Below are 16,226 nucleotides of genomic sequence, written 5' to 3'. Positions count from 1 at the left end.
CTTATTTGTGCAGTATTAGAAAAATAAAACAAGCACACCTTTAACATTTAGGGGAGTATTCTGTTAGTTTGGGGGGTTTAAGGATTGCTTTTCAAAGAATTAATTTTATAGATGCGTGCATATGGAACATTGGTGCATAGTTAATACACACCCATAAAGCTCTGTTTAAAAATTTTAATGCATGCTTTAATACATACTTTTAAAGCATTAGCTTAAATGAAAATAATATCTTACATTAGTAATGTTGTATTTATTTAATTCAATAATGAAATTAATTTGGAATTGCTGGCATACTGCCTTCTCAGGTTTCTGTGACTCATTTGCTGAGAAAGTGTGATTCAAGAGACTAGAATCATTTTTTCTCATTTGCTAAAACTCATGTTTTAACTATGGGCAAGTTTTCATGGCAGATTTAAAACAAATATTCTGTAATAATATTTGGAAGCTGGGTGATGTCTAACCTTACATAACTAAGACTAAATGTAAGTTTCTAAGTTCATGGACTTTATAGCTATGAAATATATGTCATTTAGGAATAGTAGTTTAGTTTTTCTTATATTTTTAGTTTAACTCTTGCACTGCTAATTCTGATCTCTAGACAACTAATTGCAATTAGAAGTGAAATCTCTGGTGTTTTATTAATTCAATAATAGGGACTAAATTATATTAATATTTAGGTTTAGGAAGCACATTTACAAATAATTTAAAAATACTTCTTAATATTATTCCTAGAAAAGAAATAGTGAGTCTATAATCTGTATCGTGCAGGGTTTATGACATTTATAGCTTAATGCACTCCCTTCCAAGATGTAAAATATAATCTCATAGTTCAAATTGATACAGTGATATAATGATTACCCAATATAAGCTGAATCTTTTTTTTTTGGAAGGAAACTTAAAACTCACTTTTCTGAGTTTTTGCTTTGAAATTAAGTTGTGAGGGGGTATTTTTCCTTAGAAATGTAAGATACTGATTTATCAGATAATCCTGCAGATAACATACACATATTTTAATTTGTGATGTGTTTCTCATTACACTGTCCTGCTTTTCTGACTTCCGTTAAATGCTTAGAAAAATCAGTTAACAGGTTTTCAGGAAAAGAAAGGAATTTTATCAGCCTATTTCATCTATAAGGAAGTAGAACATATATAGGAAAGACCTTCATGTTTTTTATCTCACTTTGAATTTTTCCTTACATCTTTCCAACTCAAGATGGTATGTAGTCTTACACAATTGGCTGTATCCAACTTTCTGTCATTAGAAGAACTGAGCGAAAAATCATTCCAAAGCTGTTCTTAGAAAGAAATCTGTGCTAAAATTACCTGAATTATAAAATAAATAAAGATCAAATGATTTCTTTAAAAACCTACCAAATAATATTGTATGGTCTTTATTCTTGACTCTATTTTTTAAAAGTGTGTGCCTAGTTTACATCTTTTATATATTGGACTTTTTCTCACTCATAACCTTTTGTAATCTGGTTGACATGTCACTTTTCTATCATATCACTGTGTGGAAAATATATTTTTTTGCGGGAAATAATTATTTTAACCATCTCCAGAGTTCTTGACTTCCCTAGCTAGTCATATTTAATCCATTATTCCACTCCCAGAACTAGTGATTAGTAGCCAGGCTCCCAGCTCCCCACCAGGGGGCAGCACTGGACCCTGCCTTGCCTTGTGTCTGTGTGCAGACTGGCTAAGGCATCCCACCCAGTGTTCTCCACCTTCATACAGTACTTATGATTCTTGGTATTTTTTTAGACTTTATAGGGTTTAGTAAGTATTCAGTAGGTGGTAGCTGTGCTGGCATTGTGCTACATCTCAGGCTTAACAGTTTTGTGTTACTAAAATTGTCTTCAGTGGTGATTTGTTTTACCATTTCAAATGCCTTATGTTTATTATGAACAAGGATTCCTTAACCTTGGAAGATCTTAAGAGGCAAAAAAAACTAGCAATTATTGAGCACTATGGCATATCAGGCACGAAACCAGGTACCACACAATCTAAAACAGCAAGTAGACAAGAGGACACTATAGACACTTCTCAAAAGAAGACATACAAATGTCCAACGAATACCTAAAAAAAATGTGCAATTCATTATCATCAGACAAATGCAGGTGAAACACCAGAGTGAGATAGTATTGCACTCCAGTTAGAATTGCTATCCATAAAAAGACAAGAAATAACAAATGCTGGCAAGAATGCAGAGAGAGGGGAACTCTTATTATTGGTAGGAATATGATTTAATATAGCCATTGTGGAAAATAGTCTGGTGTTTCCTCAAAAGAATAAACATAGAACTACCATATGATTTGTCAATTCCATGAATGGGTATATAGCCAAAGGAGATGAAATATTTATACCCCAAAGATAGTTGTTGAACCCATATTTATTGCAGCACTATTTACAATAGCAAAAATATGGAATCAAACCTAGAGGCCCCTTGAGGGATAAACGAATAAAGAGATTATGGTATATTTATAAATGGAAAACTACTCATCTATAAAAAGGATAAAATCTTGTCATTTGTAGCAACATGGATGGAATTAGAGAACACAGAAAGACAAAGAACACATATTATTTCGCTTTTATTAAAAACGGTAAGTCAGCCAGGCTTGGTGGCACACATCTACAATCTCAGTAACTTGCAAGGTAAAGGCAGGAGGATCACAAGTTCAAGGCCAGACTCAGAAACACAGCAAGACCTGTTTCAAACTTAAAATAAATTTTTATATATTAATAATTATAATAAAAAGATAAAATAGTTATAAAACAATAAATAGTGCAGTAATTGGGATTTTTAAGTGCTTCCTTTTGCAGTTATAAATGGTGGCTTAGAGGGATTCAGTCATAATTATACAAAGATTCCATGCTGTGTCAATTATATTATGCAAGCTTGCCATAAAAACAACAAAAAGATTTGCTGATAGTGACTGAAGCTACACTGTGGAATACCCCCGAAAATGACTTCAATAATGTAACTCCTGTGATACTGTGACAGGAGAATTAATGGCTAAGGTATGAGAGGCAAATGAGGTTAAATATTGAATGATCTCGAGGGATACCATGAAAACCCTAATATATATGTATTTACACAAATACAACATATAATACATTAATATCTTAGTCTCTTTTTGATGCTATAACAAGATTCCTGAGATTGGGCAATTGATAAAGATTAAAAATGTTTTTGGCTCTTGGCTCTGGAGTCTGGGCAGTCCAGCAACATGGCAAAAGCATCTTTTTGTCATAATAACATGACAGAGGGCATTGTATGGTGAGATTGATCTAGTATGCTGGTTTGGGTCTCTCTTCCTCTTCTTAAAAGCCCACTACTGCCATTACGGGGGCCCATTCTCATGACCTCATCTAGACCTAATTACCTCCCAAGGGTTCTTCCTCCAAATAACATCAGAATATGAATTCAGGGACCAAATTTCCAACATGTGAACATTTGGGGACACATTCAGATCATGGCAGTTACATTCATTGAAACATAGGCATAAATACAGTATACTTAATTTTTTAAAACTACAATAATACCTTATGTGTCATAAACTGTAACAGATCCAATACTAGTAACTTGTATTTAACCTCTCTTATCTGCTAAAAGAATTAACAGTCTTTGTCTTCCCTGATTTCAACCACATATTTTGTTTTCCAACAACAAAAGATAAATTTATATTGTTTCAGAAAATAGGCAAAGGTAATTTATTTTGCCTGTGTCTGTGATTTGGATGATTCAGAATCATTTCATATTGCATGCTTCCTTTTCTGGATATAGTAATTAGCAATCCAGATGGCTAATATATAAACAATTTAAGTTATGCTTAAATTATTTATTATAGCCCAGGAGGTTCCTAGCTCACTTTAGTACCCGTGACCATCTGTTTATGGCTTTGCACGTTACCATCTGCAAGTTTGTGCTTTCAGTTTCTTTACAGGTCACAGTCCCCACCTCCCTTATACATGTGAAGGACACTTGCTTCTAAGGCTGTATTAACCATTGCACCTCTCAAGACTCTGTTACAAAACCTTGGTAATCCCGGCTTGCCTTCAATTTTATCTTTCTTTTTATTCCTAATTCAGTTGTCCCCTTGCTATTGCTCTTCTCAAAAGTATTCTATAAGTTGAAACTTGTAGAATAAAGATTAAGAACATGAGCTGAGTGGGGGCTGTGTATGTGGCTAATTGATCCTGGACAAGATTTTCCACCTCAGTTTCCTTACTTTATAAAATGAACTATGCATGAGATAGAATATAACCCATTTAGTACCATGCCTGGCATTCCATTAAGTACTGGTCACTATTCTTATTATTCACATTTTTGGAAAAAAATTCTCACAACTGTAGGTAGGCATATTTAAAGGGAAAGTTTGACTACTATTTCTAGAGTTTCACATAGGTCTTTTGGAAGGAGTATCTGTTTTAATTTAAGCAGCTCATTATTTAGGTGAAAGCAGATATCACAGTAAAATGTGTGTAGCTATTATAGCATGGTTGTTTGGGGTTTGCTTTCAGTCTACCTCACGGGATCCTGATTGAAACTTTGGATCCCAAATAGCTGAAGGAAAGTTTCTCTCGATGCTGGTCTGAGTTCTTTTCTGTTGCTCCTGGTTACTTGTTACACTGTGATCACTTTGGAACCTAGCCGTCACATCTGTCATTGTTCCACATGGGTCAGGCCAGTCCACATACGCAGTCTCTGGGGAGAAAGACCAAACACTGACACTCCCATATCAACCCGTGTTCTAGACTGTCTGTGTGTTCCTCCCAGCAGCCTGTGAGCTAGGCCAGTCTTCCTGATTTTATGCAGTTTACAGTTTCTGAATCAAAAATCATCTATTTTTTTTGAATATGAGTATAGTGAGGCAACCAATGGAACAGATGAATATGATTAATCTGGATTGTCTTGAAAATTCAGGGCAAATAGCTGCTATGGTTACAGTGTCATGTGGTTATAATGTAGAGATAGAGATACTTTGTGAAGGCTTAATCTTGCACATAAATCTACAGACCTGCCAGTGGGATTCACGTGTCTCTCTCTGTCCCCCCTTCTCTCTCTCTCTCTCTCTCTCTGTGTGTGTGTGTGTGTGTGTACTGCCTCTGTATGAAAAAAACTGTAGACATACACTCACACCACCCTGTTTTGACGATAGCGCAGATTTAACATGCACTCACATAAATCCTTAGCATATGAACCAATTCAGAAGTAACTGTGCAGCTGCTTGATTGGCCCAAACATCTTGTTTCCAATTCCTTTAAAAGAAGCTTTTACTAAAGTCCATGGAAGAAGTAATTCAAGGCTCTTTAATATATTTCGGTTTGCAAAGAGAATTTCAAACTGTTCCAGTTGGTCAGTGTATATCCTTATAAAACCAAATATCCCATTCATAGTCTCTTGTTATGCATCCTTGAATTATCTTCCATGATTTTTATAGTATATTTTATATGCTTATAGTAGTATTTTATAATCATTTAATTCCATGTAATTTACAGTAATTGTTTCCAAAGTGAGCAGACCCCTTCTGTAAAAATCACACATGAAATAGAATATTTATTCACTTATGAAAGGGATCCTTCACTTTACTTTTTTCTTCTTTCTCAGTGTCATTTGATTACAGAATTAACAGTCTCATAAAGCCTCAAAAAATATATACAAAGTACAAAGTAGAGTCTTCTCTCACCTCCTTGCCGCTCCCCACCTCAAAGAGTGACCGCTGTTTACAGTTCAAGTATTCCCTGGCAGCAGATGTTTTTCTGTGCCTGTGCAGACATATAGATGTCTTCTTGGAAAGACTGATGCTCACATTCTTGAGGAGTTAGGAGCATTGCTGTTTGAAAAAAAAAAAAATGGAGTTTGATGATGTTAGTCATTATGCTTAAAGGAAGTGATTTTAATAAACACTGACAGGTCATTTTGTGGTAGGCCAGCTTTTCAAGTTACTAGTTTGAAAGAATAGTATTTTATAACAGGTGTAAAAATCAAAGGTATTTTGTGAAATATTTTGCCCTTGATTTTCTGTATTTTTCAGTGTCCATGGATAATTTGTTTACAGACACTGCAGTATTCAAGGAAGATGGAAAGAACAGCCTGTGTCAGCTAAAGAAATAAAACTGTTAATCCCAAATTGACAATTGAAAGCCCTTTAAAGTTACTTGTTACACTCAAGAAACAATTCACCCAATCTGTCATCTCATTCCGGCTTATTAGTAGTGGAATCTCTCAGGTGACTCTTTCAACAGTTGGTGTTGAGCTCTAAAGTTGTTCGTAGAGATTCCCTGTTGCTAAGAAATACAACAGTTATTTGGTGTTTGATACTGTAAGTCACAGTGGTTAACAGGGCTGAAGGGAGGTCTGTAAATGTCCCATTTTTTTTCTCTTTGGAGCTGATCTGTCCCATTTCCGTGTCCTTTCTGCCTTGATACACTTGTCACAGGAAAATATTTGCACAGTGGCTAGAAATTAAGCCTCAGATGTCGGGATTTCCTTATGTAAAAATATCAGCTCAAATGAAAAATTAAAAATAGTAAAACATGTAAGAAAACATAGGCCTCCTCAAATCCTTTGTGAATCAAGACAGTGTATAAAATATATGAATCAAACCAAGAGTTTTATTTAGGTAATTGATGTGAATAGTAAAATCAATATTATTTTCTATAGTTTAATCATGTCTCTCTTTTTAGTTTATCTTTTTAAAAATTTCATTTATTTTCACATTTGAGTGTTTTATTTATCTAACATTTTATACCCCTAAAAATGATTTTCTATGCTCTTCTACTGGAATGAGGACTTCACATGTTTGAACTAGATCTCTAGCTTTATGGAGTTCCTGGTCTCTAAGGGAGAGGGATAATTTGGTCACTGCAATGAACCATGCCCAAGATCAGTGCTGTGGGAATTCAAGCAGAAGAAGCCTTTCCTCATCTATGGTGCACAACTGGGAGGTGCAATAGAGATGGCTTTCCAGGGCCAGGGCCTTTAAGCGAATGCCTGAGAGTCAGACACACGTCAGTCAGGCAGAGGGTAGTGAGCTTGGGGAGTGAGTGGCCAGAGACTAGCAGCGTCTGCAAAGTCCTGGCCATGAGAAAGATAAGGACACAGTCAGGAATCTGATAGAAGTTTAGTCTGGCTGGAGCATTAGTGGAGTTATAGAAATTTATTATGAAAGTAATACATGTTCATTTTTTTTTAATTAAAAAAATAGCAAACAGGAAAATCTGCATCGTCACTAATTTCAAGCTGCAGTTAATTTCTGTGAACCTTTTGCTGTCGTCATGCCTTACATTTATATTCATAAGAAGCACATGTGATCTTCATTTGGCTCAGATAATAGACGTATAAAGGTATAAGATGCCTGTACATATATGAAAACATTTTAGGTCAGGTTGGGATCATGCCAACATGCTACTTGTTACCTGCTTTTTTTCCCCCACATTATAGTATGCTTAGATATTTTTAATATCCTTAGATGTCATTGTATTTTAAGTGAATTATTTTTAAGTTGTAATGTTTTGTTTTTATGAATATAAATGTATTTTTAAAGTTGACCATCTCAATTTTTCTCTGCAGGAAGAATGTTTCTTGAACCTCGAGGCTCCTATATCCAGAGTGTGTGGGTATGACACACCGTTTCCTCACATTTTTGAGCCATTTTACATCCCAGATAAATGGAAGTGCTATGATGCCCTTCGGAAAATGATCAACTATTGACCACATAGGTAGGTGCCCTGTATTGTGAGAAAGTTAAGGTTAGTCCCTGACATTCATGTACTGTTACCCATGGATCAATAGTCGTCCTTGTGTTACATTCTGATAAACAGCAACTTTCAGAACAAAATGTCTACTTTGTAAAATAAATCTTTACTAGTATGTTTACATTTAATAGAAACATGTCAAGCATATGTATACATGTGATTTCTAGAAAGCATTATTCAGATTTTATCTTTATTTCTGTATACTTTTCTGACTATTTAAAATATTCACAAATAGGTGTGATTTCTATTATTATTATTATTATTTTATTTTTTATTTTTTGGTGCTGGGGATCAAACCCAGGGCCTTGTGCATGCAAGCCAAGCTCTCTACCAACTGAGCTACATCTCCAGCCCCAATTTCTGTTATTTGGAAGTGCCCCCTCAAACACCATTAGCTTAGGCTCTAGTTATTCATATGATGATTTATAACATTTTGAAATTCACCCTTATATTATCTGGAGAAAACATTTATTGAGTAGAATACCTCCTTATTGAGTATAAGGGAAATTTCAACTAAGGAAAAAACTTACTGCTACTATCACTACTATTTTCAGATCCTTTTTGGTAAATGAATGCTTTTTAAATTTTGAATAACAGATGATATTTATTCATAATGATTTTTGAAGTCATGCTTATCAGCCCCTTCAGCAGTGTCATTCTAACAGAAATAAATAACATTAAGAATTATTAAATTAGGTTTTCTGGGTTTTAATATAGATGTTGCTATCACAGACACTCTGATTTTGAAATGTTTCAAAATGAGTAGATAGAATTAGATACTTTACATTTTAAACTGTAAGTTGACCAAAACATAATAGTAATACATTTTGAATAACCATGATTTTTCAGAAGAACAGGCTCTAAAATAATATACCCCATACATTTTAAAGATAAAGAATGCTGTAATTCTTGAGTTCTGTATTATAAAGCTAGTTCACCTAAAATCAGAGAGAGAGATGTCTTTACATTGGTACAAATACAGAACATAATGCCCATCATGTGCCACTGTTATTATAATCCCCATATTTTTTGCATCTCTTTTGATAGAATGTTATAAGTATAGATTTGGGCTGTTAGACCTCGCATCCCAGTATTCTCTCAGAAGTGCAGGTGTAAATGCTATATTTCTGATGTCCTCTTGCTGCCTGGAAGAGCAGCTGGCTACTACAGTAAGCTACACTTAGAACTGATGAGAGAGCTTCCTCACTTTTGACTGTCCATATCATTCCCTTCCATGGACCATCCAAATGGCAAATCAAGGTCGTAGTGGTGGCAGCCACATGCTGGTTTTAAATATGATTTTCCTCCTCCTCCATATTCTCTTCCTCCCCCTCCTCCTCCTCCTCCTTCCCACCTCCTCCTCCTCTTTTCTTCTTCTTCTGTGGTACTGGGGATCAAACCCAGGGACTCATACATGCCAGGCAAGTGCTCCACTATTGAACTACACCCACATTTGTTTTTAGACATAAGCAAAGAGTTTAAACCTATATTGAAACTATGATAGAAGAATAGCTTTTTCTGTGCTAGAAATTAAATAGGATATTAAAGTATTTGTGCATACAACTGAGAATGTTTTTAATTGTTTCTGATTTCTTTTACAGAAAAAGGGGGAAGATTATGACTACACACAGAAATATTTTTTTGAATTTTTATATTTTCTCAGACCTATATCTTCTTGAATATAGTTTTTATGAAATGAACAATCATGGATATCGACTAAAGAATTATAAATTAATTATTATATTAACAGAAATGAATTGATGATTTCTATTTAGAGCATTTCTGATTAACACCTTAAAATGTTCCACATGGTAATAATAATAAATTCAGCTTAATTCCATCTGTAAGTATCAGGTGTGACACAGTATTCAATAAAGAAAAGTCAAATCGTCTTCAGGTTGGGTCTGTCGTCTTTTTTCCTTTAGTAAAAAGGAATTTTGTTGCAGGTTGTTAACTTGCTATTTAAATCTGAATTAAAATGAACTCTTTACTCCAGAAATGCTGATGCTTCAACTTTATTATATGTGGTTTAGTTCTTTATGGCCAAAATGTTTGGATATTGGCAAGAATTCTGGAATATTTTTCCCCCTTTTCTCAACAAGGTTGCTAGTGGAAGGACCACTTCTCCAGATTGTGGTGGGGGAGGATCATCCCTGAGCCTCATTTCCATACTCTGGGAGATAGACAGCCTGATCCTGTTTGCTATAGTATTGACTGGCTTTAGCTATGGTTGTAGGTTTTTTGTTTTGTTATTTTTTTCTTTGATGTTTCAAAGCAGACATTTTTCCATGTTTCTTATATTATTGTGTAGATAAAAAGGAAAACATTACAATAAAGTTTTACTCAGCTATAAAGAAGTATGAAATTATGGAATTTGCTGGTAAATGGATGGAAATGGAAAACATGAAGCTAAGTGAAATAAGCCAGACTCAGAAAAATCAAGAGTTGAATATTTTGTCTCATATGTGGAAGCTAGAGAAAAATAAAGGACAGAAGGTGGGACTGTGCCTGGGTCAGGGGTGGGGAGGTATAGGATATCGTAAAGATATAGGGGAAGATCAATGGAATAGAAGGAAATTGAGGGTGACAGAGGTGGAGAGATGGGAAAGGGGAGAAAATCTGGAATGAATTTAACAAAATAATATTATATGACTAGACCACAGGGTAGGTACCATTCAAAAATAAATAAATAAATGAGCAAAAGGAAGACCTGTAGAGGTAGGAGAATAGGGGGAGAGAAAAGGGGAGGGAAGTGCAGGTGAGTGGGGATTGAAATTAAATTCCATGCCTACATAATTTTGTCAAAGTGAACCCAACTACTAGGTACAAGTATAATGCTCTAGTAAGAAAAAAAGGAAGATTAAAAAAATAAGAATAGAAATATTAGCAGCAATAAAGGGCTTCTACAGGAACCGCCTTCTTCTTGAAGACTTTTCCAGGGTCTTTTGTTGCTTACTCTACCGCCCCTGCCCCTCACCATAGTTCTAGAAGGCCTGACCAATCCAAGGATCTCCCTGTAGAGACCCTTAGCTCTGGCACTGCCCTTAGCTGTTACATCTGCCACTCCTCCCATCATTTCAGAAGCATTTCCTCTCATGGATTCCAGCAGAACCAATCCCAAAAGAGAAATGGGGTTGTCGTGTTTTCCTTTCTCTATAAACCTAAAAAAATTGGACATTTTCCTATGATTACAAGTGTGTATGCCCCCTAAACTGCAATATAAAAAGCTATATCCTGTTTTGTTTTGTTTTTTTTCCACCAGCAGTTGGTAGAGGATATAGAAAGTAATATATGTAGGTTGCCAGAAGTTTGGAGGCAAAGTAAAGGCCCTTGATCATAGACTCCAAATGGCAATGGGCTGAAAGAATGAGCCAGATTGCTTCTTAGGGGTAAAAGTAAAGCCTTGACCTTGGATTAAAACCTGAACAGTATAGAGAAAAGATGTAGTTTGTCAGTTGCAAGTTCGGAAAAGATTTAGGGAATCCAGTTGGCTCACTGCACAGGACATTCTGAGTTTAAGGTGCCAAAACTCAGTAAGGACTTTGGCTTACTCCACCAAGAGCTCAAGGCGTCCTGCAGGGAACTCTGCATTCACCAGTCTAGCAGAGCAGGAAATACACTGCAGTCACCATACCTGGGGCTCTTGAAGGGTCCTGTTGAACATAATGGTTTTAGTTGAACTTATTTTTTTAGTTGATATTATTTATTACTTCAGTTGGATGTCTTTATTATGTTGTATTGCCATTATATCATTTTAATGCGATTTTTTTTCTACACATTGGTTATTTTAAGAATTTTTTCTTAACTATTTAAATTTTAGTTTATTTAACTCTATTTTAAAAAAATAGCAAACATAAGGATAACTTGGGATAATCTATACACTAAATGCCAGAGTCTAAGTGCACCTTCCCACCTCCAGTTGGCCCACCAGTCACTACCCGCTTCCCATCCACAGTAAACAGCTTAGAGTTAATACTAAATTTAGCCTACAGCTCAAGGCATGCACATGCCTCTACATAATTATCAAAAATATATATTTTTTATGTGAAAAAATGTTCTATATTGTGAAAATAAGAAGATAGTGGCAAGAAGGTACGCGAGATCTTAAAGGAATGCCAAGTCCAACTCTCCCACAGTTCTCTGCCTCCATATAATAAGTCTGCTCCCTGTGATAATGTGGATCGAGAAGCTAATTTTATTTTCTAGGGTTCACAAAAATTATTCAATTCTGTTAGGAAAAACATACTGTAACATCCAGGTTCTGCATAACTGATAGACATTATCCAACTGAACTACATCCCTGTGTACATCAGAAAAAGAAATAAGGAATATGATCCAGAAAGTAACTCGGTTCTATCCATTAGGTGCATGTCCCATCCTCTAGAAACCCTTGGTGTGATCTTTAGAAGGTGGCCCACTGAAGGTACACATTTAGTTTAAACAAATCCCTTTCTTTTTAACTTGTGTGCATTGGACACATGTGATTGCTGGATGCCCAGCATCCTACCCCTACAGGCTAGTAATAGCACTGCTGTTTGTTTGGAGAACTTCCTCTCCCACCACTCCTTCTCCCCCTCCTCTCTGGAGGGGTGACCAAACCCAGAACTTTTCAGCATTCGCCACAGAGATGGCCCTGACCTAGACCAAGACTCAGCCAGTTAGTTCAAAGTAAAAATTCAGTTTACCCAATGCAGTAACAAAAGTTAGATAGCCCAGTCTTGTCAATGATGCTATATTCTAAAAGACTGGCTCTTGAATTTTTACTTGTTTCAGGGATACCAAATATACAGATGATAGATGCTAACAAGCTGAACACACAGATGAGATTACCCTTAGCAGGAATTCTTGGCTGAGGGATGAGAAATGTGGCCCCAAAGAAGTCATGTTGGAATTTCCAGGGATATGTGAAGTTTGGCAAAGCTGATATACTCCCCAGGGCCATTAGGTTTGGAAAACAACAGAACATATGGGCAAAGCTTTAGAATACCCAGTGCACTGATTTCTCCTTGAATATACTTTTAAAGGATATTTACCAGAAAAAATGAGAGATTAAACAGTAATTAGATTGAGAAAACTGTCGCTGGAAGGACTGGAAGTGAGAATGGAAGCAAGTTAAAAACAGAAAGATGTATGTCTATATAATTATCTTAAATAAATTTTTATGTGAAATAAAGGTTTCATGTTATAAAATAAGAAAATGGTCATCATAAATACGACACTTGTCACCAAAAGACTGGAGTAGTAGTACATTTACCAGATAAAATTCAAAAGTTCTAAACTCTTCATTTTCAGCAAAGGGGAGTATAACTTAGCTATTCTGCTGTTACACTTGAAAGTTTAATGTTGTTAAATGCTTTGAAAAATTAAGTTAACTGTGGATAGAGTTAAAAGCAGCACATGTGTTTTCCATATCACTGCAGAGTTCAATACTTAATATACCAATTCATTCTACATTTAGTGGGTGTCTGTTAGAGGCCAGGCACTGGGTTAGACTCTTAGGTGTAAAGTTAACTAAGTTAACTAAGAAACACAGTCCCTGTAACAAAATAAAAAGCAAAGCAACTGAAAACAGACAAAACCCCCAAACCAAAACAACCCCTTCCCCCCAAAAAACCCAACAAAATAGAATAAAGCAAGGCCAAATGAAACAATTAAGGCAATAAATGTTATAGAGTAACCTCCTAGTTAATAAGAAAGAACTTAGGTTGGTTTAAGAAACAATTCACTTAAAAGCTGTTCACCACAAATCGTCTTCAAATAAGCTGATCTATCAAGATCAAATGTAAAAAATGAAAAAATACAAGTCATATGATCCAGCTATCACACTCTGGTGTATTTTCCCTGAAGATCTAAAATCTGTATACTACAGCAATATAGCCACATCAATGTCCATAGAAGTACAATTCACAATAGCTAAATTATAGAGTTAATCCAGATGCCTGTCAATAGATGAATGGATTAAGAAATTGTAATGTATATTTATATAAATGGAGTTCTACTCAGCCATTAAAAAGAATGAAATTATGGCATTTGCCAATACATGTATGAAAATGGAGACTATCAGGCTAAGTGAAATTAACAAAACTCGGAAACTCAAAGGATGAATGTTTTCTCTCAAATGTGGAAGCTGGAGTTAAATAAAGGAAAGGGAGAGGGAAGGATATCAGATTACATAAAGCACCAACCAAATAAAAATTAACAGATGAGTAAAAGAAGGTCTAGAAGCATAGAGGAAGAAGGAGAAAGAGGAGGTCGAGGATAGAGGGAAAAGAGAGAATCATGAACTGAAATCAAATTCCATGCATGTATGAGTTTGTCGGGATGAACCCAACTATTATGTATAATCATAAATGAATAAGTAAATAAATTCATACCATAGCGATTTGATATAAAAAATGAAGAAAACAAATGCAGCAGAATTCATATTAGACAAAACAGTAGACAAAGGGGAAATACGCATTCAACATTGACAAAAGGAATCTCAGAGTGAAGGTTAAATTCTTTATGTTCCAAGTGTTTAGTATTAAAATGTAAGCAAAAATTTATAAATATAGAAGATGTGGACAGAACAGTTGTAGAGATGACTTTGTACCCAACTTTCAATTTGATAGATGAAGTAGATCATAATAAGACTATAGAATATTTTAAGCACATGAATAATGGGATTGAGTCCATAGAAATACATCTTTAAAACTTTTTTTTCTTCAGAAGATTATGTTGACTTTCAAAATAAACATAAGCAATGAAAACTATTGTTGACATCCTAGGACACAGAAATATTACAGTAAACTTCCCAAAGAAAAGAGTATTAAAAACCATTTTTTTTCTGACTACCTCCCAAATTAATAAATATTACAACTACTTCTAACTAAAAATGCACCTGGCTTAGTAACTATAACCCAAAAGGGAAATGTAAAAGCAAATACAAAATATCTAGAACATGAGATCACTAGTGTGCTTCAACCAAGATTCTATTGAGAGGTAAATTCATAAACCTTAAATCTGATGAAGAAGAAAACTGAAAATCTAAGTCAGCAACAACAAAAGACAAAAAGAAGTACAAGAAAGACAAAATCTAAAAGCAGAAAATTCAAAAGTTATTTTTTTATAAAATAAATGTTTTCTTTAATTTTTCTTTATAATATTTGTATCCTGTTACAGTGAAGCTATTTTTACATAACATGATGTCTGCATATAATGACCTCATAAATTGCTGTTGTCTTTATTGGCTCTATAATAAAGAGCCTTTCTTTGAGGGGGAAGAAATTGCAAGATTTAGTAGTTTACCCCTAGTGTTGGTGAAGAAAGATCTTTATTATGAATATGTTTTAGTTAACCATTTTAATAAAATAATTACTTTGCCTTGATTTGCTAAAAGTTCTTCAGTTACTTCTTAAGGCCTACATGGCTACTTGTATTTTATTTACTACAAACTGTTTAAGATTCAGTGGCTATGAGGAATTGGAACAATTATTCAAGAAATTGTTTTTTGATCATTTGGAATATCCATCCATATCTCTCTTCTACCCCACCCCATCCTTAGTGTTCTATTGGTTCCAGAAGGCCAAAGGGTTTGGTTCCATTTTGGTTCCAATTCCCCAGAGCCTAGAATAATGCTTGCACTATCAAAGTTTCTAAGTATGTTGCTGGATGAATAGAAGGAATGGTAATGCAGGCCTATTCCTGAATTCTATCTCATATCTGGGAGGCACTTAGTTAGGACCCTCTTTGTGGACATTTAAAATGATATTTTGATAATTTGGTACTCTATACAATCTCCTATTAATTCTATCAGACTCATGGAGTTGTGGTTGAGTATCTCTTATCCAAAATGCTCACGAAATGTTTTGAATGTATGATTTTAAAAAAATTTTGGAATATTTACTTATAAGATATCTTATGGATGGGATCCAAGTCTAAACACAAATTTCATGTTTCACATATACCGTCTCCACATAACCTGAAGGTAATTTTACATAATATTTTTAATAATGTTGTACATAAAGCAGTTTGTGGACCCTGACCCATGAGAAAGCCAATGTGCCACTAATCTCAGTAACTATAACCACACAGTGGACTCTTAGGCTGTGTGGCATCTCCAGCCTTCTTGACTCTGAATTCATGTGCTACTAGGGAACAGTCATTTTCTTATACTTATTCATACACAAGGGCTTAACAGTAAATAATATAGCATAGAACTAAGGCAGTGAAAAGATCATGTGTTCAGGGTAACCAAACAGCACAGCAGAGTCACACAATCCCTGTGTGAGCCATTAGACAATAGCAGCAAACACGGGCAGGCAGCCTTCAGACTTTTCCTGTGGTGCCATGTTTGGTTTAAAGGTTTTTTTGTTTGCTTGGTTGGTTGGTTTTTTTTTTTTTTTTTTTCACACTGCATCTTCATTTTTTTTCTTTTCCCTTTTTTTTTTTTTTTTTTTTTAATCGTGAGAAGAAACATCAGAAGC

At 35.0% G+C, this 16,226-nt stretch overlaps 1 protein-coding gene across 2 annotated transcripts in view; it reads left to right on the top strand.

Annotated features, from left to right (window-relative positions):
* Bckdhb (branched chain keto acid dehydrogenase E1 subunit beta) overlaps positions 1–7,725 on the top strand; it is a 187,955-nt gene extending 180,230 nt beyond the window's left edge. For both annotated transcript variants that reach the window (XM_077801776.1, XM_026410869.2), the window contains one exon: positions 7,577–7,725. In XM_077801776.1, the coding sequence (XP_077657902.1) occupies positions 7,577–7,717 (141 nt within the window). In that variant the 3' untranslated portion in view covers positions 7,718–7,725. The remainder of the gene's footprint in view (positions 1–7,576) is intronic.
* Positions 7,726–16,226: the final 8,501 nt, after the last annotated feature.

Source organism: Urocitellus parryii, chromosome 8 (assembly GCF_045843805.1).
Source record: "Urocitellus parryii isolate mUroPar1 chromosome 8, mUroPar1.hap1, whole genome shotgun sequence".
Lineage (NCBI taxonomy): Eukaryota > Metazoa > Chordata > Mammalia > Rodentia > Sciuridae > Urocitellus > Urocitellus parryii.
The sequence above is the reverse complement of the archived record's forward strand: the minus strand, read 5'-3'. Positions and strand labels throughout refer to the sequence as shown.